This window comes from Callithrix jacchus, chromosome X (assembly GCF_049354715.1).
Source record: "Callithrix jacchus isolate 240 chromosome X, calJac240_pri, whole genome shotgun sequence".
NCBI lineage: Eukaryota > Metazoa > Chordata > Mammalia > Primates > Cebidae > Callithrix > Callithrix jacchus.
In genome coordinates this window covers 33,461,507-33,488,945 of record NC_133524.1, presented here as the reverse complement: position 1 = coordinate 33,488,945, position 27,439 = coordinate 33,461,507, and the positions used below count along the sequence as shown (strand labels likewise).

General features: G+C 36.0%; 1 protein-coding gene across 17 annotated transcripts in view; it reads left to right on the top strand.

Annotated features, from left to right (window-relative positions):
• Positions 1 to 27,439, top strand: part of DMD (dystrophin) — a 2,312,475-nt gene that overhangs the window by 780,745 nt on the left and 1,504,291 nt on the right. For all 17 annotated transcript variants that reach the window (XM_054251383.2, XM_035288503.3, XM_054251382.2 and 14 more), the window contains one exon: positions 3,022 to 3,141. In XM_054251383.2, the coding sequence (XP_054107358.2) occupies positions 3,022 to 3,141 (120 nt within the window). The remainder of the gene's footprint in view (positions 1 to 3,021; positions 3,142 to 27,439) is intronic.

Below are 27,439 nucleotides of genomic sequence, written 5' to 3'. Positions count from 1 at the left end.
CTGTTACTTTATTTCCTTCTACTCACCATAAGTCCAGACGGTTCTTGTGTTTGATTTTAATGCTATCACCTCAAAGCTAGCTTTAGTGGTACTTTGTGTTAGCACTTCTGCACTGCATAAAATATAAACCCTTGATCAATATGGCAAGAATGCCATTTCCGATTATAGAACAAATAGATAAAAGAAACAAAATCAGAACAACTAAGTAACAGAGAAAATAGTATGTTTGATCATATATGCTTTAAAAGATTCAGTACGAGTTGGATTCATTTCATGGATCAAACCATGTCTTTCTTATATTTTTTAACCAAAATATGTTAAAATTGTGAAAATAACAATTTACATGTAAAAATGTGATGAGCATGGCATTACAATCTTATAATATATGTAATTATATATATTCATATTGAATAACTGAAAAGAACTGGCTAAATTCAGAACACCGAAGTTATGATACATTGGCCACCACATTATCATTTTAATTATTATTTGAAATATTCCTGGCTGACACATTTAAAATGTTCCCAGTCCTGTCTTATATAACTCAGAAAACACAGACTCAACATGACTGTCAAGGACAACTCTGAATTTTAATGTTTCCATTTTTGGCCTCATGGCAGAAAGAGTTTTATTAACCACTATGAGCTCTGGAATGTCAAAGGCATGATAGGCAGTATAGATTCCACACACAAAATAGATGCATAGTCATTTTATTCTAAATTGCTTCACTTGAAAATGCAGCATGAAAATCTAGAGAGACGAAGTAAAAAGAAGTGATTTTATAGTGTTCTAAAATGTTGAGGCTTGGAAAATATGAAGCCTGGGATAAAAATGCTCATGCATTTGGGTTGTGATTCAGCCATCCTAATAAGTTCCTGTACACCTGCCATAGAGTTTGAATACCTAAGAGATAGATGGATAGGTGCTAAGCACTAGTTTTGCAAGTAGGGAGAGCATGTTTGCCAGAAAGTAACGGGGAATGTCCCAAACGTGTTTCTCCACTCTTGTGTTAATATACCAAAATGTTCTAAGAAGCAAACTAGTAGGCTAGAAGTCTCAAATACCTATTCAGAGAAATTCCAGTAGTAATTAGTGTAACAAGGTAAGGTTGTAGGGGATCTGAAGCACCCAGGCAAGATATCTTGGTTCTAGAGCAGCCTCCTATGTTTACCTTTAATTTATTCCTGTGTTTACCCCATTCATCATTACAAAATAATTGTACATCATGTTTTTTAAAAGATTAGAAATATTATTTTGTGACAGCCTCACTTAATAGGGGAAAATGATTGTTTTCATAGCCACATTTTTTAAGTTAGGAAGCCAAGATTTGATTTATTCTAGTTTTATCCCAGGGTTCAATTGAGACAGAGTGGTTATTTTCTGCTGATGTTAGTGTAATTGTGAATACACTAAAAATAATCACTAATTACTCCTACTGTATTGTAATCTTCATGCAATCAGGAAGCAACAAACTCATCTGTGTGTATTTACCCCAAACCCCCACATGGCACCATTTGTCTGACAAATGTTTATTGATCTTTATTTGCTTGTAATCAATAGTGAGATGGACAGAGAGCATCTCTGTTCTAGTGGATTGCATATTCTAGTAAATAGAGACAAAAAAAGGACTAAACTGATATATAAGAAACTACTGAATAGTAACAATGCTATTTAAAAAATGACAGAAGTAGCAAATTTCTAGGGAGCAACATTGATAACCTGCTCAAGAAAAGCCATTCTGGGTAGGTGACACTTATCTTGAGTCATGAATGATAAGAAAGAGATGATTTAAAGATCTGGAGGAAAAGCAATCCAGGTAGAGGGAAGAGCTTGACACATTTTTGGAAGAGAGAAAAAGCAAGTCAGTCTGAAACTGTGTGAGAGGGCAAGAATGGTATACAATCAGATTGCAGAGGTAGGCAGGGGCTATATCATATAAGAATTTCAGGTAAAGAAGTTAAATTTTCTTTCTTAGTGTGATAGGAATCTATCACTTTTTATAAATCGGAATGATATTTGATTTGTAGTTTGAGCAGAAGAGAAAGAACCAGTAAAGGAGCTAAAAGCTAGCAAATAGGCCAGGCATGGTGGCTCACGCCTGTAATCCCAGCACTTCAGGAGGAGGTGGGTGGATCACCTGAGGTCAGGAGTTTGAGACCAGCATGGCCAATGTCTCTACTAAAAATACCAAAATTAGCAGGGCATGGTGGCATGCACCTGTAATCCCAGATACTCGGGAGGGCTGAGGCAGGAGAATCGCTTGAACCCAGGAGGTGGAGGTTTCAGGGAGCCGAGATTACACCATTTGCACTACAGCCTGGGTGACATAGCGAGACTTCATCTCCAAATGAAAAAAAAAGGTAGCACATAGAAAGAGGAGGGTAATCTAGAGACGGTGTTACATGAGCTCTAAGAGAAGAGGGTGTCAAAAATTAGGGAGTGGCCAATTAGTAATCAACATGACAAGTAAGGTGCTATAACAAATGGTTATTAGGAACATGAAAATTAATGATATCCTTTATAAAAGTGGGATAGTGGGCGAAGTGAATAGTAGGATAAATATGTGGAAATAGTAACCGTAGGAAACTTTTTTTTTTTTTCAGTGAAGAGGAACACATAATAGGAGAGTAGCAGGATGGGTTTGTGGATCAAGAGTTTGTCTTAGTTTCATGGTAATGGAGAACTTCAGTAGAAAAGAGCCTGAAAATGCCAAAAGTGCTGATAATTTTAGAAGAAAAGTGCTTGAAAAAGTGAAAGGGGGTGGGACGAGAAGTAGAACAACCTACAGTATCTTTCTTAATGCATGTCTTCCCTATATACTTTCCAATTAAATTGACAGTAGAAATATACAAATTTTGCTGAGTATCATAGCAGAAAATCTGCTTGGAATGATTCTAGTTTAATAAAAAATAGCATTAACTGAGATGTAGCGGAAATAAATTTCACCATTTGAGAGCCAATGATTTCAATATATATATGAGACTATTATTTTAATTTCCTTTAAAATATTTTATCTTTCAGGTGCTTCAAGAAGATCTAGAACAAGAGCAAGTCAGGGTCAATTCTCTTACTCACATGGTGGTGGTAGTTGATGAATCTAGTGGAGATCATGCAACTGCTGCTTTGGAAGAACAACTTAAGGTCAGATTATTTTGTTTCATAAACTAAATATGTCCTTTAAAAGAACCATAACTTGAAAAGTATTTTAAAAATTTAGAAAGCAATTTATATATTATGATATTTAGAATACAATACATTTATTAGAAATAATTCAAATTGTTTCCCATTTGTGCAAATTGCCATTTCATTCATTGTACACTATTTCCTCACATGAGTTTCTTGGCCTAAGGGAAATACATAAAGTGAGGTCCATTTAAAAAATTATACTGAATCACATATATTAGAGAACTAGTCTGGGGCATGCTGTTTAATATTTACATCCTCTTCAAACCTACAGTCTAAACAATGATAAAGATAAAAAACACAAGAAAAATTACTTTTAATTAAATAATGAAACATTGAATGGTTTCACTGTATATATTCCAGGAAGCCTTCAGTTGTAGTCTCTCTGAAAGCATAGCAGGATGTTCATGTCATGGGATTCTGGTTGAAGTAGACATTGAGCCTTCTAAGCCCTCTTCCTACCTGAATTGTAGCAGTTGTGCTTTTAGAACTACTAGTACATTTTAATAAAAGACAGTGTGAATATTTTAATATTTTTGTTTTTCTTCCAAATGCAGAACAATAAAGTTGTATTGTAAAAAAAAATTGATAAGGTATACATATACCAAAATATCAGCATTAGGGAAAATATAAAAATTTATTATTTGGAATAATTATTCTATGAGTATGGATATATATATTTATAATATTTGTTGCAGAAAAATAAACTTATAAAAAAGTTTCAGTAGGGTTTATACACATATACCAGAATACCAATAGTAAGGGAAAACACCTTAATTTTTTGTTCAGAGTGATTGCCCACACACACTCACACACACAAACATATGTAAGTGTAGATTACATTTGATGCATTCATTCTGACCATCAAAAACCTGCCTTTACTTTTGGCCAAAAGCAAAAGTGATACGTACAAGAATCCAATCAATGTGGGTTTAGAAATACCAAAGTACTTCTAAACATAGTTTCTCCTACCTAACCTATAACACGCTTTCTTAAAGTCTTATCTCTGCTTTCTTTTTTTTTTTAATTGCATTTTAGGTTTTGGGGTACATGTGCAGAACATGCAACACAGTTGCCTAGGTACACACATGGCAGTGTGTTTCGCTGCCTTCCTCCCCTTCACCCACATTTGGCATTTCTCCCCAGGCTATCCCTCCCCAGATACACCCCCCCCACTGTCCCTCCCCTATTCCCCCCAATAGACCCCAGGATTTAGTACTCCCTTCCCCATGTCCTTGTGTTCTCATTTTTCGTTACCCACCTATGAGTGAGAATATGCGGTATTTCATTTTCTGTTCTTGTGTCAGTTTGCTGAGAATGATGTTCTCCAGATTCATCCATGTCCCTACAAAGGACATGAACTCATCATTTTTGATTGCTGAATAATATTCCATGGTGTATATGTGCCACATTTTCCCAATCCAGTCTATCATCGATGGGCATTTGGGTTGCTTCCAGATCTTTGCTATTATAAACAGTGCTGCAATGAACATTCGTGTGCATGTGTCCTTATAGTAGAAAGATTTATAGTCCTTTGGATATATACCCAGTAATGGGATTGCTGGGTCAAATGGAATATCTATTTCTAAGGCCTTGAGGAATTGCCACACTGTCTTCCACAATGGTTGAACTAATTTACATTCCCATCAACAGTGTAAAAGTGTTCCTATTTCTCCACATCCTCTCCAGCATCTGTTGTCTCCAGAATTTTTAATGATCGCCATTCTAACTGGTGTGAGATGGTATCTCAATGTGGTTTTGATTTGCATCTCTCTGATGACCAGTGATGATGAGCATTTTTTCATGTTTGTTGGCCTCATGTATGTCTTCTTTTGTAAAGTGTCTGTTCATATTCTTTGCCCATTTATGAATGGGCTTCTTTGTTTTTTTCTGTAAATCTGTTTGAGTTCTTTGTAAATTCTGGATATCAGCCCTTTGTCAGATGGGTTAATTACAAACATTTTTTCCCATTCTGTTGGTTGCCGATTCACTCCAGTGACTGTTTCTTTTGCTGTGCAGAAGCTGTGGAGTTTGATTAGGTCCCATTTGTCTCTTTTGGCTTTTGGTGTCAATGCTTTTGGTGTTTTGGTCATGAAGTCCTTGCCTACTCCTATGTCCTGAATGGTTTTGCCTAGATTTTCTTCTAGGGTTTTTATGGTGCCAGGTCTTATGTTTAAGTCTTTAATCCATCTGGAGTTAATTTTAGGGTAAGGTGTCAGGAAGGGGTCCAGTTTCTTCTTTCTGCACATGGCTAGCCAATTTTTCCAACACCATTTATTAAACAGGGAATACTTTTCCCATTGCTTGTTTTTGTCAGGTTTATCAAAGATTGTATGGTTGTAGATATGTTGTGTTGCCTCCGGTGCCTCTGTTTTGTTCCATTGGTCTATATCTCTGTTTTGGTACCAGTACCATGCTGTTTTGATTACTGTAGCCTTGTAATATAGTTTGAAATCTGGTAGCGTGATGCCTCCCACTGTGTTATTTTTGCTTAGAATTGACTTGGCTATGTGGGCTCTCTTTTGGTTCCATATGAAGTTCATGGTGGTTTTTTCCAGTTCTGTGAAGAAAGTCAATGGTAGCTTGATGGGGATAGCGTTGATTCTGTAAATTTCATTGGGCAGTATAGCCATTTTCACGATATTGATTCTTCCTAACAATGAACATGGAATGTTTCTCCACCTGTCTGTGTCCTCTCTTATTTCGTTGAGCAGTGGTTTGTAGTTTTCCTTGAAGAGGTCCCTTACATTCCTTGTGAGTTGTATTCCTAGGTATTTTATTCTTTTTGTAGCAATTGTGAATGGCAGTTCGTTCTTGATTTGGCTTTCTTTAAGTCTGTTATTGGTGTATAGGAATGCTTGTGATATTTGCACATTGATTTTATATCCTGAGACTTCGCTGAAGTTGCTTATCAGTTTCAGGAGTTTCTGGGCTGAGGCGATGGGGTCTTCTAGGTATACTATCATGTCGTCTGCAAATAGAGACACTTTGGCTTCCTCTTTTCCTATTTTAACACTCTTTATTTCTTTTTCTTGCCTGATGGCTCTGGCTAGAACTTCCAGTACCAGAATAGGAGTGGTGAAAGAGGGCATCCTTGTCTAGTGCCATATTTCAAAGGGAATGCTTCCAGTTTTTGCCCATTCAGTATAATATTGGTTGTTGGTTTGTCATAAATAGCTTTTATTACTTTGCGATGCGTTTCATCAGTACTGAGTTTATTGAGAGTTTTTAGCATATAGGGCTGTTGAAGATTTGAAAAAAGATTCGAGGAAATGATAACAAGAATGGATAACTTAGAGAGGAATATGAATGAATTGAAGGAGCTGAAAAACAACACGAGAACTTCGCGAAGTATGCACAAGTTTCAACAGCCAAATTGGCCAAGCAGAAGAAAGAATATCAGAAGTCGAAGATCAACTCAATGAAATAAAATGAGAAACCAAGATTAGAGAAAAAAAACGCCAAAAGGAATGAACAAAGTCTCCAAGAAATGTGGGACTATGTGAAGAGACCTAACCTACGTTTGATAGGTGTACCAGAATGTGACGAAGATAACAAATCCAAGCTGGAAAATGCTCTTCAGGATATTATCCAGGAAAATTTCCTTCACCTAGCAAGGCAGGCCTACACTCAAATTCAGGAAATACAGAGATATTCCACAAAGATATTCCACAAGAAGAGCAACCCCAAGGCACATAATCGTCAGATTCACCAGGGTTGAAATAAAGGAGAAAATACTAAGGGTAGCCAGAGAGAAAGGTCGGGTCACCCACAAAGGGAAGCCCATCAGACTCACAGCAGATCTCTCGGCAGAAACTCTACAAGCCAGAAGAGAGTGGGGGCCAATATTCAACATCCTTAAAGAAAAGAACTTTCAACCCAGAATTTCATATCCAGTCAAACTGAGCTTAATAAGTGAATGAAAAATAAAATCCTTTGCGAACAAGCAAGTACTCAGAGATTTTGTCACCACCAGGCCTGCTTTACAAGAGCTCCTGAAAGAGGCACTACACATAGAAAGGAACAACCAGTACCAGCCATTCCAAAAACACACTAAATGCTAAAGAGCATCAACAAAATGAAGAATCTACAACAACTAATGGGCAAAACAGCCAGCTAGCATCCAAATGGCAGTATCAAATTCACACATAACGATATTAACCCTAAATGTAAATGTGCTAAATGCACCAATAAAAAGACACAGACTGGCAAATTGGATAAAAAACCAAAATCCATCAGTGTGCTGTATCCAGGAAACCCATCTCACATGCAAGGATACACAAAGGCTCAAAATAAAGGGATGGAGGAAGATTTACCAAGCAAATGGAGAGCAAAAAAATGCAGGAGTTGCAATTCTCATCTCTGATAAAATAGACTTTAAAGCAACAAAGATCAAAAGAGACAAAGAAGGCCATTACATAATGGTAAAAGGATCAATACAACAAGAAGAGCTAATGATCCTAAATATATATGGACCCAATACAGGAGTACCCACATACATAAGGCAAGTTCTTAATGACTTACAAAGAGACTTAGACTCCCACCCAATAATAGTGGGAGACTTTAACACTCCACTGTCAATATTAGACAGATCAACCAGACAGAAAATTAACAAGGATATCCAGGGCTTGAACTCAGACCTGGAGCAAGCAAACCTGATAGACATTTACAGACCTCTCCACCCCAAATCCACAGAATATATATTCTTCTCAGCACCACATCACACCTACTCTAAAATTGACCACATAATTGGAAGTAAAGCACTCCTCAGCAAATGCAAAACAACCGAAATCATAACAAACAGTCTCTCAGATCATAGTGCAATCAAATTAGAACTCAGAATTCAGAAACTAACCCAGAACTGCACAGCTTCATGGAAACTGAACAACTGGCTCTTGAATGTTGACTGGATAAACAATGAAATGAAGGCAGAAATAAAGAAGTTCTTCGAAACCAACAAGAATGAAGACACAACATGCCAGAATCTCTGGGACACATTTAAAGCAGTCTCTAGAGGAAAATACATAGCAATAAGTGCCCATGTGAGAAGAGTGGAGAGATCCAAAATTGACACCCTATCGTCAAAATTGAAAGAGCTAGAGGAGCAAGATCAAAAAAACTTAAACCTAGCAGAAGACAAGAAATAACTAAGATCAGAGCAGAAATGAAGGAGATAGAGACACGAAAAACCCTCCAAAAAATCAATAAATCCAGGAGCTGGTTTTTTGAAAGGATCAACAAAATAGACACACCACTAGCCAGACTGATAAAAAAGAAAAGAGAGAACAACCAAATAGATGCAATAAAAAATGATAAAGGGGAAATCACCACAGATTCCACAGAAATTCAAACCATCATCAGAGAATATTACAAACAACTCTATGCACATAAACTAGTAAACCTGGAAGAAATGGATAAATTCCTGGACACCTGTGTCCTCCCATGCCTAAACCAGGAGAAAGCCAAAACTATGAATAGACCAATAAAAAGGTCTGAAGTTGAGGCAGCAATTAAGAGCCTACCACACAAAAAAAGCCCAGGTCCAGATGTGTTCACAGCCGGATTCTACCAGACACACAAAGAGGACCTGGTACCATTCCTTCTGAAACTATTCCGAATAATCCAAAAAGAGGGAATCCTTCCCGAATCATTTTATGAGACCAACATCATCCTGTTACCAAAACCTGGCAGAGACCCAACAAGAAAATAAAACTTCAGGCCAATATCCATGACGAACATAGATGCAAAAATCTTCAATAAAATACTGGCAAGCCGATTGCAACGGCACATCAAAAAACTTATTCATCATGATCAAGTAGGATTCATCCCGGGGATGCAAGGCTGGTTCAACATACTCAAGTCTATAAACGTAATTCACCACATAAACAGAACCAAAAACAAAAACCACGTGATTATCTCAATTGACACAGAGAAGGCATTCGACAAAAATCTCTGCTTTCTTCTCTTTTTGTGTGAAGTGTTTTTTTAAATAATTCTAGTGAAATGTCATTTACTCAGTATACTTCTTTAGACTGCTAATCCCCAACAATGTTACCTAATTCTCCATCGTTAAATGATAAAGGGAAAAACTTTTGAACAAATAGGCTGGACATGGTCAGAACAGAACATTTAATGTATACTGCTGATCCACATATTTGCTTATGTTTCAATAAAGTTTAGGGATCTAAAAAGCTTATGACCCTAGATTTTATATATATTATTAAATGTATGATCCTATATATTATATACACACACACACACACACACACACACATAATCAGCTAAAGTGCTTTAAAGAATTTCATAATCCTGATACAATGGTAACTAATTACAGATGAGTAAAAATTTAATATTCAGTATTTACCAGAAAGTTTCAATAAATATTATTTAAGTCTGGGAAGCAGGGGTTGCAGGGAGGTTACTGGCTAAAAAAAAAAATTTAAACACAGACACTTTTCTAATGCGTAGAGTATTTTCATTTAAAATAACAACTCAGAGTACCCATTTCATCATTAGCTCACCCAGTTCAAATAGCTTTTCAATATAATTCTTCCAAGGTGATGCTTGTAGGATTAAGGCATCTTGAAAAACAGTCCATAGAACTCACAGAGTGTTGTGTGGTGGGCATAAACCCTTCTGGATTTTTTATCCTACTTGCTTTCATTTTCATGTTATTTTCTGCCTGTATTTTTTTTTTTTTTTGGCCCAAAGGCATCTACTAAATATTGCTGTATGTATTGATTATCCCTAATTTGCATAAACTCAATCTATGTTTGTCCCTTTATGGCTACAGCCTTCCAGGCTTCTCTTTTCCCTTCCATCTCTTTTCTTCTTTAGATGTTCTCATTTTGCCTCTATATAGCTCTTTTTTTTTTTTAATTTTTTATTGGATTTTAGGTTTTGGGGTACATGAGCATAGCATGCAAGACAGTTGCGTAGGTACACACATGGCAGTGTGCTTTGCTTTTCTTCTCCCCTTCACCCACATTTGGCATTTCTCCCCAGGCTATCCCTCCCCACCTCCCCCTCCCACTGGCCCTCCCCTTTTCCCCCCAATAGACCCCAGTGTTTAGTACTCCCCTTTCTGTGTCCATGTGTTCTCATTTTTCATCACCCGCCTATGAGTGAGAATATGCGGTGTTTCATTTTATGTTCTTGTGTCAGTTTGCTGAGGATGATGTTCTCCAGATTCATCCATGTCCCTACAAACGACACAAACTCGTCATTTCTGATTGCTGCATAATATTCCATGGTGTATATGTGCCACATTTTTCCAATCCAGTCTATCATCAATGGGCATTTTGGTTGATTCCAGGTCTTTGCTATTGTAAACAGTGCTGCAATGAACATTCGTGTACATGTGTCTATATAGCTCTTTAGTGTTATATGAATTTTAGATAGTCTAGACTAGTATCTAAAAGTACAGCATTAAAAGGAATCAAGTGTAGAGAAAGCCCTTGCTCTAACGTTTCTTTTTTTCCATCCCATCAGTTCCCTCAGTCCCAGAGGAATCCATGGTTGAATTCTATACCTTATTTAACCATTGTCTGGAATTGTCTGGCAATGCTCTGCTCTCATTTGACTTTGAAACAGAGATTGTTCTTTCTTAGGTTCTTTGCAAGTGATACAATCTTGTCTTACCTAGATTAATTTTTAAAAGCAAGAAGAAAAGATGGTAGAGAAGGAGGAGAAATTATAAAGTATTAAAAGATAAGTAAGTCTAAAAAGATAAATAAATTTAACACAAATACACTGGGCATGTGATAATTCTAGGGTAACTTCAGAGATGATGGACTATAATATGTTTCATCCTAGACTGGGGGAGATTCTGTTTGAAGTAACCAGAAGAATTACAAGAAAGAGAAACAGGTATACAGATCCCCTAAAAGAAAAACAATCATTAGGAATCAGAGGAGGCTCTTTTATTAAGGCAGGCTTTTATTAGCCAGCTTTTTATTAAGACAGGGTCTGGTCATTCGTAACTTACTCCTCAAAAGTTATTAGTATTAAGTGCTCATCCTATACCTTTTCTTCCTTCTCCCTAATGTCTCACATCCCCATGGTCTTTATCCATTTCACTTCAATTCTGTTGATATGCCATCCAGAGGCTCAAAAAGAATAGCCAGTTGTCTTTAGTAAAGAGGTGCAGATGGGAGAAACTAGGAAGGGAAGTCCCCATTTAGTCTAATAAGAAAGTGAGATGTATACTTAACACCTTGAACTAGGACTCTAACAATACTTCCAAAAGAATATATCTGCATGTATTGATTTCTTCTGTAAATTCTATGATGATGATATGTTAGAATTTCTTTAACTTTAAAATTCTTTTAGAGTCTTCTTTGGAAAAGGTTTGAAGAAAAGCAAAGACAAGTCAGAATATATGCTTAAGGATTCTGAAAGACAGCATAGCTTATGAAGCATAATATTCTGAAAAGTGCATTCTCTAATAATTAGTTTTATTCCCTCTCTCAATGGTTCAGTTTGTGCCTCAGCAATGTTACCACAGGTTAGAGTCTTGGCCTTAACTTTAGATGCTCCCAGGATATCAGTGCCTAGAGAGTCTGTTTCATAAGCAATGATGCCAGTTAACTAATTTTATTGAAAAATCTTTTTTTTATAAACTAAATTTTATAACTAACATTGGTAATTTAAATAGAGTCTTCAGTATTAGAGGTCATCACTATATCTCTTCCTAAGCATTCCACATCCCATTTTAATGTTTTTTCAACAAGCACTTGTTATATTTTTATTATGTCCCTGGGATTGTGTTGGGTAACAGGTGAAACAGTGAAGAAAAGATAATTTGTAACTACCCTGGTTGGTATGGGTAGATTGAGAGCCTACTGCCTTCCTTGGAACCCTGGAACAATGGTGGCCATATCTCAGGCTTCCTCTTTGAAAAATAATGCTAATTCTTTCTCAGCATCCATAGTCACTATGATAGGTGGGTAGGTATGGGAACTGCTCCCTTGGGGCATGCAATCCAGTATAGAAAATAAACATTGATAAAATATTTTTTTAATGTGCAAATGTTAAAGAATGGATGCAACTTATTTATAAAACAAAAAATAAGCTTTTTTGATGGAAAATTATTCTTACTTAAACTGAAGTTTGAAGGCAATAGATGATTCCTAAGGAAAGTAATATTTAAGCTAAGATCTAAATAATAGAGTGTCATTTGGGTGTCCCTTTGCCAGCCAGAAACATCTGTGGCAAGCGGCACCTCTGCCTGGGTTTTGCTTGTGTCCACTGGGACCCTTCCACCCACTAAGTCTGGTAGGCTGTGCTTAACTTGCACTACCAGCCCAGATCCCATGCCTGCCAAGGGAAAGCCAGGAACAGAGCAGCAAGGGGTATGTGAGCAAGCAAGCACAGGACCTGGCCACTGTGCACATCCAGGCATACAAGCTGCAGCAGAAGGCAGTTCCAGGTGCCAGTACAGGTAGCAGTTCCATGTGAGGCTGTGGCTGGACCAGACATACCACAAGAACTTCTGCTGTAGACACCATTGTTTGGACAAGGGGAATGCAGTAGCACCTGAAAGCTCAGAGACACCAGGAACCACAGAGCCCCAAAGAGTATGTCATAGTATGTCACAGCCCTATCTTGAGAAGCCCCATGGTATGGGCTCCATAAAGGGCCACAGCTCTTCTCTCTTTCTCATTGCCCACAACATGGTGAGTGGGGGAGCATGTTTCAGCCCTGTTTGTGTTACAGTTCTTTCTGTCCTGCCGTTCAGCAGGTCCCAAGTTTTTGCCCCATGTCCAGGAAGAATGAGGTGTACAGACAACTGGGGGGTAGGTAAGCAAGGTGGAGAGGAGCTTCATTGAGTGAGAGAACAGTTCTTAGGAGACCCTTGGTGGGTAGCTCCTTTCCATAAGCAGGTGGTCCCAGGGAGTATCCAGCTCTTAATGAAGAGGAGACCCATGGTGGGTTCCTCCTTTATGCAGGCAGGTTGTCATGAAGAGTCGAGGTAACCCAAAGTGGATAGCTCCTTCCTGCAGCTGGTAGTCCCAATGTCTGTCTGAGTCTGTCTGAGTCTGGAGTTTTATGGGCTCAGAAGGGAGGAATTACATGCTAATTGGTCCATGGGTATCCATGGGTAGGCCCAGAAAAAGCACCATAAGTTCTCACTTTGGACCACAAACTCCACCCCGAACTAGCAGCGCAGCCCTCAGGCTTCTGGCCGTTTCTGACTTGAAGGAGAGGTTTCTCTGTGGACCTGCCCCTTTCTACCCAGGATCCTGTCTGCCTCCTGCTGCCATCAACATGCCATCCATGGAGTCCAGACAATTTGTGCCAAGGGGTACATGCAGGCCTATGCCGAGCCACCCTTAGTCCTCACTCAGCCTCTGTCCCATGCTCATCAGTGCCCAAAATCCAAAGGGCCTAAGGCAGCAGAAGGCTGGTATGTCAGCACTGTGCCAAGCACACACAGTCAGGTTGCTACAGCACACAGGGGGCTTGGATGCAACTTTGCTCTGCTCAGGAACCAGTGCCTGGAGAGAGAGGCCAGGGTGTGGGAGTAGACACTACTGAGCATGCAGGGTCGGGGGTATTTCCAGGCCCCCAAGAGTGCAGGAATGCCTAGGTCTGGAGCTGTGGCTGGGTAGCTGCAGCTACGCCTGGGAGCATGGAGCTCCCACCCTGTCAACTCAGTAGGGAGCAGGGCTCTGGCCTGTTCCTGGGCCTCGCTGGCTCCACATAGTGCACAGTCTCAGCCACAGCTCCCCTGATGCAGCTGGCATCTTTGCAGTGGCCACTCCATTTAGGCTGCTGCTGCCATCATAAGGGAGAATCGTGAGTAGAGTTTCTAGGAAGGATAAATGGTAGATCAAGAGAGCATGGTTTAAAAAATAACCTGCATGATAAAAAAAAAGAAAAACTATAAAAAGAACACAACGAAAGCCTATTGTTCTAGGAAGATAACTGTTTCTAATAAACAAACAAACAAAAAACCCGAGAAACTTGATTAAGCCCATAGCTTACAGAAGAAGTTCTAATGAAAATATCTTTCAGAGAAAAAGCAAAGCCATTAAAACCCTATTTTTAAATATGTTCCTCTGTACAAGTTAAAAGTTGAGAGCCAACCAGATGTATTAGAGGTCTCTATAGTCATACAACCAGGAGAATTTCTGGCATATAAAAGGCATTTGAATTATTTTGTTGAAAGACTTTAATATTGAAGTTAATGCCTAACATTTTGGAGAATTAACGATATATGAAAAGAATGAGGCCAGGTGCAGTGGCTCACACCTGTAATTCCAGCACTTTGGGAGGCTAAGGAGGGAAGATTGCTTGAGCCCAGAAGTTCATAGCTTACCCTGGGCAACATAGTAAGACCATCATACCATATTCTGATTTTTCTAACAAAAATAATTATAAAGAATGATTAAAGACAGGGTGTATTAGGGTTATCCAGTAGGATAGAACAAACAGGAAGGAAGGGTGGATGGGTGGGTGGATGGATGGATGGATTAGATAGATAGATGTATATAAGTATATATAAAATACACATTTAGGCGTTTATCATGGAAAATTGGCTCACATGATTACAAGGTGATGTCCCATGATAGAGTGTTTGCAAGCTGGAAAAAGGTAACCTAGTAGCCTGGTGCTGTCCAAGTCCAGAAGCCTCAAAACCAGAGAAGTTGACAGTGCAGCTCTCAGTCTGAGGCCAAAGTCCCTAGAGCCCTGGGAGATCACTAGTGTAAGTTTCCGAGTCCAAAAACTGAAGAACCCGGAGTCTGATGTCCCGGAGCAAGAGGAGAGGAAACCAATTGCCCTGTAAGACATGGGAAGAGAGTGAATAAACTTACCAAGCAAGCTATTTTATCCCTCTTCTGCTGGTTTTGTTCTTGCCTAACTGGCAGCTGATTGGGTGCTGCCCACCCGCATTGAGGGTGGGTCTTCCTCTACCAGTTCACTGGTCCACGTCAGCCTCCTTTGGCAACACCCTCACAGACATACCCAGAAGAAACAATACTTCATCAGTGATCTAGGCATCCCTCAATCCAGTCAAGTTGACACATAATATTAACCATCACAACAGGTATTCTATTTTAAAGAAGGAAAACCTGGAAAACACAGTTTGGGATCAGATGATTAAACCTAAGAGCATGCACAATGGTATGTTTTCTCATTTATGTCATGAAGTTAATAAACATGTTTATTGCATGAAGCAATAATTTTTGCAGATGAGAAAGTTTTCTAAGAACTAAGCTACATTTGCTGAAATCGAGTCATGGAAACCAACTTTATATCAGATGACATTAAGCAATTTGTAGAAATACTTTGTGGTATTAGTAAGACAAATAATTTGTTAGACTTATTAAATTGGCTGAGCCAATGGAATGGAATGAATATGAAGTATTTTGATTTTCCTAAACGTTTTAGCAAAGCCTGCCCATGCTATATTTGTTGGCAAGGTAGGTTTTTCTATCTCTGTGTGGGTTGGTGGATGAGTCTGTGTTTTAATATATTCCTTCCTAATATCTGACCTACTTGCTAGAGCATTGGACTGAAAATGATATACATCTTTATTCAACCTGTAGTGTCAAAAAATTCTGGGGAAAGAAGCCATTTGAGGATATAGCTGGGGCTTTGTTTAAAGTGAGCCCCTGTTAGAGTGGTTAATGGAGTATTTCTGTTCCCACGTTACCTTAAACCGTTTATAGCAATATCCTGTAAAGTTAGAATATAATATACAAATGTTACATCCTATTCTATTTTGTCAGAAAAGTCATGTTTATAGTTTGAAATGTTGCTGCTCTTTTAAAAATTAATTAGTATAAATCAGTTGAATTAGCGATCTGACTTTCCATCTATAGATATAAATGTAAATATATATAAATATAAGTATATAAAATACATATAATTGTGTCTATATGAATATGTGTATAGTTACATTTATATACATCTCTGTATATTGGTATATATGTGCATATACATACATATATCTTTGTGTGTACATGTATATTATCTTTATGTATATGAATATACATAAACATAAGCCTATATGAGAAAGAGAAAAGTGCATATGCTTACTTTGAAACAAGCTTGATAGTAAGAAGGATGATATAGATTCTTAGTAAATTAATGTAATCACAGACTGTGATATAGTGTCTGGATTACAAGAACTAATAACTATATTCTTTGCTGTTCTGAATACATTATATTTTAGGCCCATGATTAGTACTCTATCTTAGCTGGATTTTCTCAGGTGACAGCATCCTATGAAGAATATTTGCAGAACAGAGGATTATTTAACAAAAACCTAATAAGAAGGTAGTGGCACATGAGCACTATTGTCATGGTGAAAAAGGAATGTGCTTTCTCTGTGTTTTTTCAAATTGCTGTAATGTCAGAAACAGACAGAAATTGGTAACTCTGGATGTCTTTGCCCAGATCTTTCCTGAGTCTATTTTCGAATTATCTTCTGGATATATCCTTGAAGTCCAAACATTTCAAACTCAGCAAAATGAAACTTAACTCATTGTAACTTGCCTTCCTTTAAACCTGTTTTCTTTACTGAATTTCTTATTTTTGTTACTGTACTACCATGTGCCATGACGCCCATACCAGAAACCTGGAGTCATCCCAAATTCATCCCTTTCCTTTTCCTTATAAGCCCTTTGCATGCAATGTCAAAATATTTCTTAACTGTATCTTGTATTTATTATTTCATCTCTGTTCCTGTCAACTTTTCTCAAGGTAAAGGCCATATCATAAGCCCCTGAAGTCCTTGCCTCCATTCTTAATGCTCTTCCATCCATTTTCAATGAACTTGCTATGAGCTCCCAAGAGCCTATCTAATCATTTCTCTTTGCTTAGAATCCTGAGTCACTTTCCATCTTCTACAGATTCTGATAGCATGGCCTACAAGGTATTTGGTTATCTGACTCCTACCTTCTTTATAGACTTGTCTTGTGTTATCTGCTTTATGTCCCTCAACCTGCATTTGATTCTTACAAGCTGTTTCTGATACCTTGTATGTTATAGCCTCTTCGCACAAACCACCCAATTTAAACAGACTGCTTTACTTTGTAATATCTACTTTGATAATTTCATCTATGTATAGAAAACTCATTTGAAGTTTTCCTCCATGAAATTGGCCACTTACCTATTAATGACTACTCCCTCTTTCTGGCTTGTCTGTACCCTAATTATGCCCATTTGGGCACCTATCATACACTTATGCAGTTAATATTAATGTGCTTTACTTTTTTATTAGAATCTAAGTTCCACGAGATCTGTCTTACACATTCTTGCACACCGTTGTCAGATATAAGTAATCATTAATTCTCGTGAGGTAACTGAATGAACCTATGACAAATGGTTGGATATAATTCCAAGACAGAATTTTTGTCTTAAAAGGGAGAGCTTTTTGTTGTAAGGAGGTTAAAAGGAGAAACTCTAGAAATAGAATATTTCTGCTCTGTTCCTTATCTACAGTATACCTTTGGGCAAGTCACTTAACCATTCTTGGCTTTCGTTTCTCCACCTTTAATATGAAGATTGTATTAGAACCTACATTATAGGATATCTGTAAAGGATCAAAGGGTATTTGAGAGGCTAAAGCATTTAAAAATGACTGAAATATAGTAAGCAATAATAACATTAGTTACTGTTATCACCATCATCCCAGAGCATTCTGACAATGGGATAAGTGCTGTGGGGAAGTGGCGAGCTGTTCTTCATTAAAAATATTTAGCACAAGCCTGAACCTCATGTTCAAGTATGTTTTAAAAGAGATTACATACTGAGTGGGAAGTTAGACTTGATAACCTCCAAAGTCCCTTCCAATACCAAATTGTATAAAGATGGAGTGCAAGAAAATAAAAGAAAATGCTGTCCAGTCTTATCTAGAAGAAGCATCATACTCCCTCATTCTGTAGAGAACTTTCGATTTAAAAGCATGATTCTCAAAATTGCTTTCACAAGAATAAACAATCTGAAAGTAATGGGAAAATATAAAGAAGTCAAACACTACACTCTGCCAGTTATTTTGACCAACAATGATAATTTTCAAAGGTGACAAAGTAAATCTGGATAAGTAGACAATAAGAGGACCAGACATTTAATGGTGACTTCTTTTTGGACATTGTTATCATTATCGTTAGTGTCATTAAGAGTTTTAACTTGTGAAATGTGAGTATTACACAGGTTACAAAGCAAATGCGCTATGTCTCAGTTACAGAGAGAAGTTCAAAACAATGAACAAAGAAATCAGTTGGAAAGCAAATGGTATGCTGTGAAAGATAGCTGTTTAGAAAGACGATAAAGTCTGATTTTCTCTCATAGCCTAAGTGTAAGTTATGTAAGTAAAAGTGTTTAGAGTATGTATCTTTGGGACAGTATGAGAAAGAAGCATTGATTGAATGTTAGACCCTATCAAATTAAAAAATAGAAGTTATTTATGAAGAGAAACATGGTTGAAATATTTTGATGTTTCACTCTAGTTCCTAATTTTATATTTGGTGAGTTAAACATATTTTTAAAAATAAAAGATAAGTTTAAATGTGATGAAAATAATCCACAAAGCTAAGCATGAACAATTGTTGCTCATGAAGCAATAATTATAATTATTAACTTGCTTATTATTTTTCAGGGGTTTTACATGTTTTATATGTAATGCTACCCCTCTTAATATCACAAATGAGAAAGCCAATGAATAATGAATTTAAGTCCAAGTTCATGTAGCTTGCAGGTTGCAGGGCTGACACTGGTATTCAGATTTGTGTGACACCTCAACCTGGGATTTCTCCTAATCTCTCAAATTTGTAGTAGATATTATTATGTGACCTTGAGAAAATTACGTGATTTTTTTCAATTTTGGTTTATTCATCAGCAAAAGGGGAATACAGAAATCTATCTAATAAAGTAATGTATTTGTACCTGTAGATTTAACTCATTTATTCAAATACTATCTATCTATATAAAATGCAATATGTTCATATATTCATATATATGAATATATATAGCATTTGCATGAATTAGTTAAATTTATCAGTGCATTATATATATAATATAAAGATATATATTGATTTATTTTAGTGCATGTCACACTCAATTGCATTAGTATGTATTTTTCTCTTCTAGAACAACACTGTTCTAGAACAGAATGCTTTATATATGGAGATATATGGTTTATATATATAATTTATATAAGCACTATATATATAAGCGCCTGTCATACTCAATGGCATTAGTATATAAAAATTTTTTCTTTCCTAGAACAACAGTCTTCAATAAGGAAGTTGCTATACACATTTGGCTATTTTGAGCCCTTGAATTGTGATTAGTATGCTTGAAAAACTGGATTTTTAATGTTATTTACTTAAATATAAAATGGTACATAGTTCAGTTATTAGAAAACTTTTGAGTATGTTTTGAACAGCTTTAATGGGTGCATTGTGTTTTTCAATTGCAAATTGTATCACATATAAAAAAATAAATATTCTAATGAACATCCAAAATCAACATGCTGTAAGTGTAGAGTTAATACTAGATTTCAGTTTACGATAATTTATGATATGTTGTGATTGATTTAGCCAAGAGGGTATTAGGTGGATTTGAAAGAACACAATCTCTTGATTGCTCAACCTGTTCTCTATTCTGCCTTTATGATTTATGAGTTGAATAATAAATTGTCTCATGGAAAATTATCAAATGAAACTCAAAGATAATAGTGATAACAATGCCCAACAAACAAAATTACAGGAGAAATATAAGCAAATATGCTGGAATAATAATAATCTTTATGAATTCCAGTGTTAATACATTTAAATTGTTTTAAAGTTTATTGATATATAATATTTGCACATGCTTATGGAGTACATGTGATATTTTGTTCCATCCACGGAACATACAGTGATCAAGTCAGGGTATTTAGGGTATCTATGACCTCAAGTATTTATCATTTCTATGTAGTGGGAACATTTCAAATTCTGTCTACTAGCTATTATGAAATATATACTGTTGTTGTCTATAGTCATCCTACTCTGCTGTTGAACATTAGAACTTATTTCTCTATCTAAGTGTATGTCTGAACCCATCAAATAACCTCTCTTCATTCCATCCATACACCCTTCCAAGTCTCTGGTATCTGTCATTCTAAACTATAGCTCTATGAGATCAAAATTTTTAGCTCCCACATATGAGTGGGAACATGTGGTATTTGTCTTTCTGTGCCTGGCTTATTTAATGTAATGACCTCCAGTTCCATTTATGTTGTTGCAAATGGCTTTATTTCATTCCTTTTTATGGTCAAATAGCATTCCATTATGTATATATAACCTGTTATCTATTTATCTGTTGATGGTCTCTGAAAAAAAGCCTTTATGGCATTCTTTAAATTGAAGTATCAAGGAAAGTACAAAAATTATAATTATAGCCTAAAGACTTATTACAAAAGTATCATACCATGATTCCACATTCAGAAAAAGATAGTATGTTACCAGCAGCTAGGAACCCTCCATCAAGACCTATGGTCTCATAAACTCTTCCTACCTTCCCAAAGGTAACATAGATCCTAAGTTATAATACTGCAGATTAGTCTTGCTATATTTTAACTTGATATGAATGAAACTTTTATATATGCAGTTTTTAAACTGGCTTTTTTTTTACTGGATACTGTATTTGTGAAAATCACTATGTTGTACATAGCATTACTTCATTGGTTTTCATTGCTCAATAGTGTTACTTTGTATGAACATACCACATTTTACATAATCTACTGTTCAGAACATTTGGGTTGTTTTCAGTTTTGAAATATTACAAATAAATCATCTATGAACATAAATTTTACATACATTTTTGTGTATATGTGTAAGCTTTTGTATTAGGTATATACCTAAGATTAGAATTTCTTAACCATTGTGTATATACATATTTAACTTTCAAAATATTAATGAAGGGTTTTCCAAAGTTGAATAAATTCATATGCTCACCAGTAGTAAATGAAAGTACAAACTGCTTCATATCTTCTTGAATACTTGGTTGTTAAACTTTTAAATTTGAGCCTTTCTGGTGGCTGTATAATGTCATTTCTCATTTTTCATTTGTACATACTGATGACTAATGAAGTTGAATAGTATTTCAGTTGTTATTGGGCATTGAAATGAACCATTCTGTAAAATGCCTGATTTCTATTGGAGTTTTCATATATCTTTTAGTGACTGACTTTAGTTTATATATATTCTGGTTAGTAATTGTTGTTTATATTACATTTTTTCTTTTTGAATGGGTACCTCCTTAATGATATATTTTTTTTCATAAACAGAAGTTTAACATATTCCACTTCAATATTTTTCTGTTGTGTTTAGTGTACCTTTGTCCTCAGTTTAAAAATCAAACTCTACTTTAAAATTCTGAAACCATTGTCCTGGATTGCTATATAGGGACTTTTTGTTTTACCTTTAATATTGCAATCTACCTATTAAGGGTATGAGAAAGGGATGAATGTCCATTTTTCCCATATAGATTCAACTGAAACAACCAGTTGACACTGTAGAATATTGAGGAAAGGATGGTCTTATTGCAAAGCTTTTCACTTTATAAATAAAATGACTATACCTGCATGGATTAGTTAATGGACTCTAGTAAGTTTTGTTCCTCAATTTGCCTATCATCATGCTAATACCATATTATTTTAATTACTGTAGCATTATGATAAATTTTAATATCTGATAATTATTTTTGAGATGGAGCTTTGCTGTTGTTGCCCAGGTTATAGTGCAATGGTAAGATCTCGGCTCACTACAGCATCCACCTCCCTGGTTCAAGTGATTCTCTTGCCTCAGCCTCCGGAATAGCTGGGATTACTGGTGCCCTCCACCACACCTGGCTAATTTTTATATTGTGAGTAGAGACAGGGTTTTACTATGTTGGTCAGGCTGATCTCCAACTCCTGACCTCAGGTGATCCACAGACCATGGCCTCCCAAAGTGCTGGGATTACAACTGTGAGCTACCACACCTGGCCTATGTCTGGTAATATCGTAAAAGAAAAAACTGCACCAGAAGTTAAACAAGCAAGAAAGACTTTATTCAAGACTACTGGAATATGGATCAAGACTATTGCCATAGGGAAGAGAAATGGAAATCAATTCCACTGAAAAAAAAAGGCAGGAGAGATTTTAAGCACTGGGGAGAGCTGGTAGAAGACTACTGAAAAGTATTAGGGGTTAGGATGGTGATCAGCCATCTGTTAGTGTTAACTGGAATTTAATGAAGTTAGTCTCCTACCCTCCCACAGAGACTGGGAGATAATATGCTATCATTAACAATTATGTTTCAAACAGATGGCTTCTAGGTCCTTGAGAAAGATAATCCTGAGTTGTAAAAGGTTTACATCTCAAAGAGGCAGAGACTATGTTAATAGTTGCAAGTTTCTCTAGTGCTCTAAGAAAAGAGAAGTCAGGAGGCTACAGTCAAATAAAAACTTGTCTAGAGTTTAGTTACCTTAAGTTTGTTTTGGTCATTTGGTCAATAAAAGCCATCTTGTTTTGTTCCTTTTTAAAGAATATCTTGACTATTTTTGGCCATTTGGACCTCCATGTGAATTTTAAGAACAGCTTGTGAACCCCTCCCACACCCACCGCAACACACAAAAAAAATCTGTGATGGTTTTAATTGGATTTGATTTATTCTGTAGATCAATTTATAAAGAATTAACATTTTTATTATATGAAGTCTTTCAATCCATGAATATGGAATAGCCTTCCATTTAGTTAGGCCTTTATTTTCGCTCAATAATCTTTTCTGGTTTTTAATGTAAATGCTCTTAAACTTATTCTGAGATTTATTTCTTGGTTTTTGGTATTTTTGCTGTTGTTATGAATATCTTTTTGAAATTACATTTTCTATTTGTGCTGATATAAAAAATACAATTGATTTTTTCTTGGCCTTATATCCTGAGACCATGCTAAATTTACTTAATAATTTGAATACATTATGTATAGTAGTATTCAAATGTACATATACAAGTTGTTTTTGAGTAATGACAGTTTCATTCTCCCTTTCTAGTTATTTTCATGTTATTAATTTTACCTGCTATATTGTACTGCATATTCTAGTACAGTGGGAATATTGAGGATATTTATTTCTCATTTTAACTCTTAGTGGCAAGACCTTTAATAAATCATCATTAAGTACAATATTTCCTGTAGGTTTGTTGTACGTACCTTCTGTTCTTAATACTCTAAGAGGTTTTATTATTACTAGATGCTGAATTTTATCACATATTTTTTCAGAATCATTTGAGATGGTCATATTTGTTTTCTTCTTTAGTCTGCTTTATGTCAAATCACATTGCTTAGTTTTCTAATGTTAAAAAAGCCTTTCTTCCTGAAATAAACTAAACCTGGATAAGAAATATAATCTTCTTGTGTATTGCTAGATTTTATTTGATTCATAGTTTTTCCATTATGTCCATGAAAGTGATTGGCCTGTTATTTTCCTTTCTTGTAATATGCTTGCTAGGTTTAAGTACCTGATTATCCAGGCTTTGAAACTTGATACATAACTGGAAAGTACAAATTGAAAAGTTTTAAATTAAACATTTTATACATTTAATACACATAAAATATTCATTTTCATTTGAATTTCAAAATTTTATTTTTCCAGATTTTCCATTTTAGGATCAGTTTGAGTAACTTGTATCTTTCTAGGAATTGGTCTATTGCATCTAAAATAGTAGATGTATTCATATAAAGTTCTATTTAGTCCCTATGGTATTTAATAGCATTTTATTATGAGTGTTTGAAATTGAGAAAAATATGACATAGAAGAATTTTTAACCTCTCTGGAGAAAGCAAATGATCTGATGATCCTTAGTCTGTTTTTCTACGTAGTAAACACAGCAGGAGTTGTCCTGTACTCTTTAGCATAGGCTCTTTATTTAGCCACAGTCCCCATTACTACCCATTCTTATACACCTAGATTATTGTATGCTTTTTATTAGGTATGCATGTTAGAATTTGTGATTTCTTGTGGATGAAGAGTTCTGATGTCAAGAGTTGACAGGAGGCATAGTGGGATACCTATTTCTACACACTTATTTTCAAGTGAGATACCTATTGAGACTGGGCACAGTGGCTCACACCTGCAATTCCAGCACTTTGGGAGGACAAGGCAGGCAAATCACTTGAGGTCAGGAGTTTGAGATGAGCCTGGCCAACATGATGAAACCCTGTCTCTATTGAAAATACAGAAATTAGCCAGGTGTGGTGGCGTGCACCTGTAATCCCAGCTACCTGGGAGGCTGAGGTAGGATAATTGCTTGAACTTGGGAGGTGGAGGTGGCAGTGAGCCAAGATCGTGCCACTGCACTCTAGTCTGGGAGAAAGAGAAAGATTCTGTCAAAAAAAGAAAAAAAGATACCTATTGGAACATGGCCCTGGTGTTTAAAAATATAAAGGTGAAAACTTTTCAACTCTTGTACAAAACATAAGCTTTATCAACTATAGAAAAAATGCAAAAACATATAATTTAATGTCCTTCTAAAATGTTTCACTGTGTTCTATGTTAAAATTCTATCATACTCCAGATTTATCACATCTGGAATCAAGGTTGATTTTTTTTAATCGACTGAGCTCTAAATCCTTGCCATCACAAGCATCTCAATAACTCATCACAGTTTTCAGAGCACTTTCACATTTATTGATCTATCTGACACTAGCAGTTACCTGGCTAGGAAAGTAGGTACTATTATCTCCATTTTGCTAGTGGGAAAATCTAAAGCATAGCAAGATTGAGTTTCTTCACAGATGTTACAACGTTGGGCAACAGTAGAAGTGAAGTGAGAATGCAGGAAGTTCATATTTTATGTAAAGGTTAGCAGATTCAAAGATTCAAAAAGATGATTCTAAGACAAAAATTGGGGAAAACGTCTCCTATAGATAACTACAGTGGTAGTATTCAGCTTTGGGACATTTGTGCAAGACGTTAACCTCAAAGGTTGGGAGCCCATCTCAAGGAGCTCAAAGTATGCGAGGCATAAAACAGTAAGAGGAAACCTCAAGCTACCAAGGAATGCCTGGGAATGTGATGAATGCTGGAAAGAATACTGTTATGCTGGAATGTTTCTTAGGACTCCTGCTCTTTATTTTCTGGATCCCAGTTGAATTAGACTGGTGGGAGCTGGAGAATACAGAGTTTATTAAGCTGCCAAAAAACATTAAATAACATCCTTCAAATAATAACAGCAGTGACAACAATGAAAAGGCTTTTTCCGATTTATTCATTAGCACTTTGTATACTCACACAAATAAATAATATATGAAACTGACTGAAATAGCATAGAGAAGAACATTTTGCTTCCAGTTAAAATCTCACTACACTTTCAGCACAATCACAAAGGCAGAATTTAATCAACAAATCAGACAGTCTTATTTACCTTTTTAAAATAAATCCTGGCAAAGTCCGGATGTTCTTAAACTGGAAGTGCAAGTATTTTCTGATGGTTCATGATTAAACAAATATAGAGTTATAATGTCAAATGTTTTAGATGAAATTATAATATTAAGTTTTAAATCCTCATCAAGCAGATTAGATAAAATGTTAAACCTAGTCAAACTTCTGGTAAAACAAAATATGAAAAGACTCCAAAGGGATTCAGCATCCATGTGTCTCATTATAAGTTATGTAGCACAAATTGGAAGGCATATCTTTTATAATGAATGCTCTGCTGAGTGAATATCATTATGAATGAGCATGAACTTGCAGTGAAATGGATCTGAGGTCAAATCCCAGACACTCAGTAATGTGCCTTCTGTGACTTTAGACAACTTCTTCATCAGTCTGTCAGTTTCCTCATCTGTAACCTGCCCCTTTGGAAGTGACTTTCCAAAGTTTTTGAATTTGAATTCTTTGAATTCAGACAGGAGATATTACAGGATCATTTAAATAAAGAATTATAGTTTCAAAAAAACCTTCAGTGAGTGTTTCCTAACTTATCAAAATTTGTTTATCTGCCCTGTAACATACGTTAGACAGTGAAGATATAAGGTACACCATTTTATATTATGTTTGTTCAGTTTAGTTTTTAGAAACATGTAAAACTGAGAATCAAGCCATATCCTTGGCTAAATGCTATTCAGTAAGACTCTGCCTCATTTCTAGCCTCATAAAGGATTGTATTTCATTTTTTTCAGTGTTATTTTATGTGATTTCCATTTCACCATCAGTAAGATTAAGTTGCTTATACTTCTTAACTGCATAGTTGTTGATAAAGTAAGAAAGAAAAATCAAGATATAGGTGATTTTCAGAAGGCTCATTACACATCAAATTCACTTAACGGAGGAGTATATTATAGGGTCTTAACCTGCAATAAAATAAGATGGTTTGTTTTCTGCCTCCCTCTTTCATAAACCCCAGTTGCTGATGCATTGTGTGGTCCATGGCACATAATTGTTTCTACTTTAGTGGATATACGCCTGGGAACACTCTGTCTCTTAATGCCAATACTTATGGCATTAAGTTTAGGTTTCATATTCTATCCCTGGCTTCCATAAATTCAAGGGTCACTGTATTTAAGATGTACCTCCCAAGCTTGTCAAATTTTCTTCATTTACCTTTATCCAAATGTTCTTTTAATAGCCATTTTTCACTTTTGCATTAAAATCCCAACTCAACCAAACAAAGGAATTCAGATGAGAAATGTCCTTGGCACATATAACAATATGAGATGTGAATTAAATGAGAGGAAAAAATCCTCCCCTTTGTGGATCTGAGCATGGACGATAATGGAGTTGTGATTTAGTCCATGAAAATATGTTAGACAAAGTGAGCTGACCTTTAGCTTAACTTATTGCTGAGACAAAATGAGACCACAAATAAAAAATAACTTCTATCATTTTGTGAGACTTTATAATTCATTGGTTTTACATTTATATGTATAGTGTTTAGCTCTATAAATATAAGTATTATTTGAAAAAGCTCAAGGGATTCCTAGACATAAATAGAAACTCAGAGAAGCACTGAGTTGAAGTTATATATTTTTATTTCTCTAGAGAAGAGGTCTCTAATTCTAATACAGTGGTTCTTTAAGAAATATATTACCTTCCTGTTAGTTCCATTTGATCTAATTTCTTACACTTGTTTAACAATTTGTTTAGACTTATTCAGGAAAGATAGGAACCAGCATCTCTGAGTGATTCTAGAGCTGAGGGGTAATCTTCCGATTTCTTTGCTTCATTCTTGTAATTCAAATTAAGGCCAGTATTGCTAAGCAATAAATAGAAAAATCCATAAA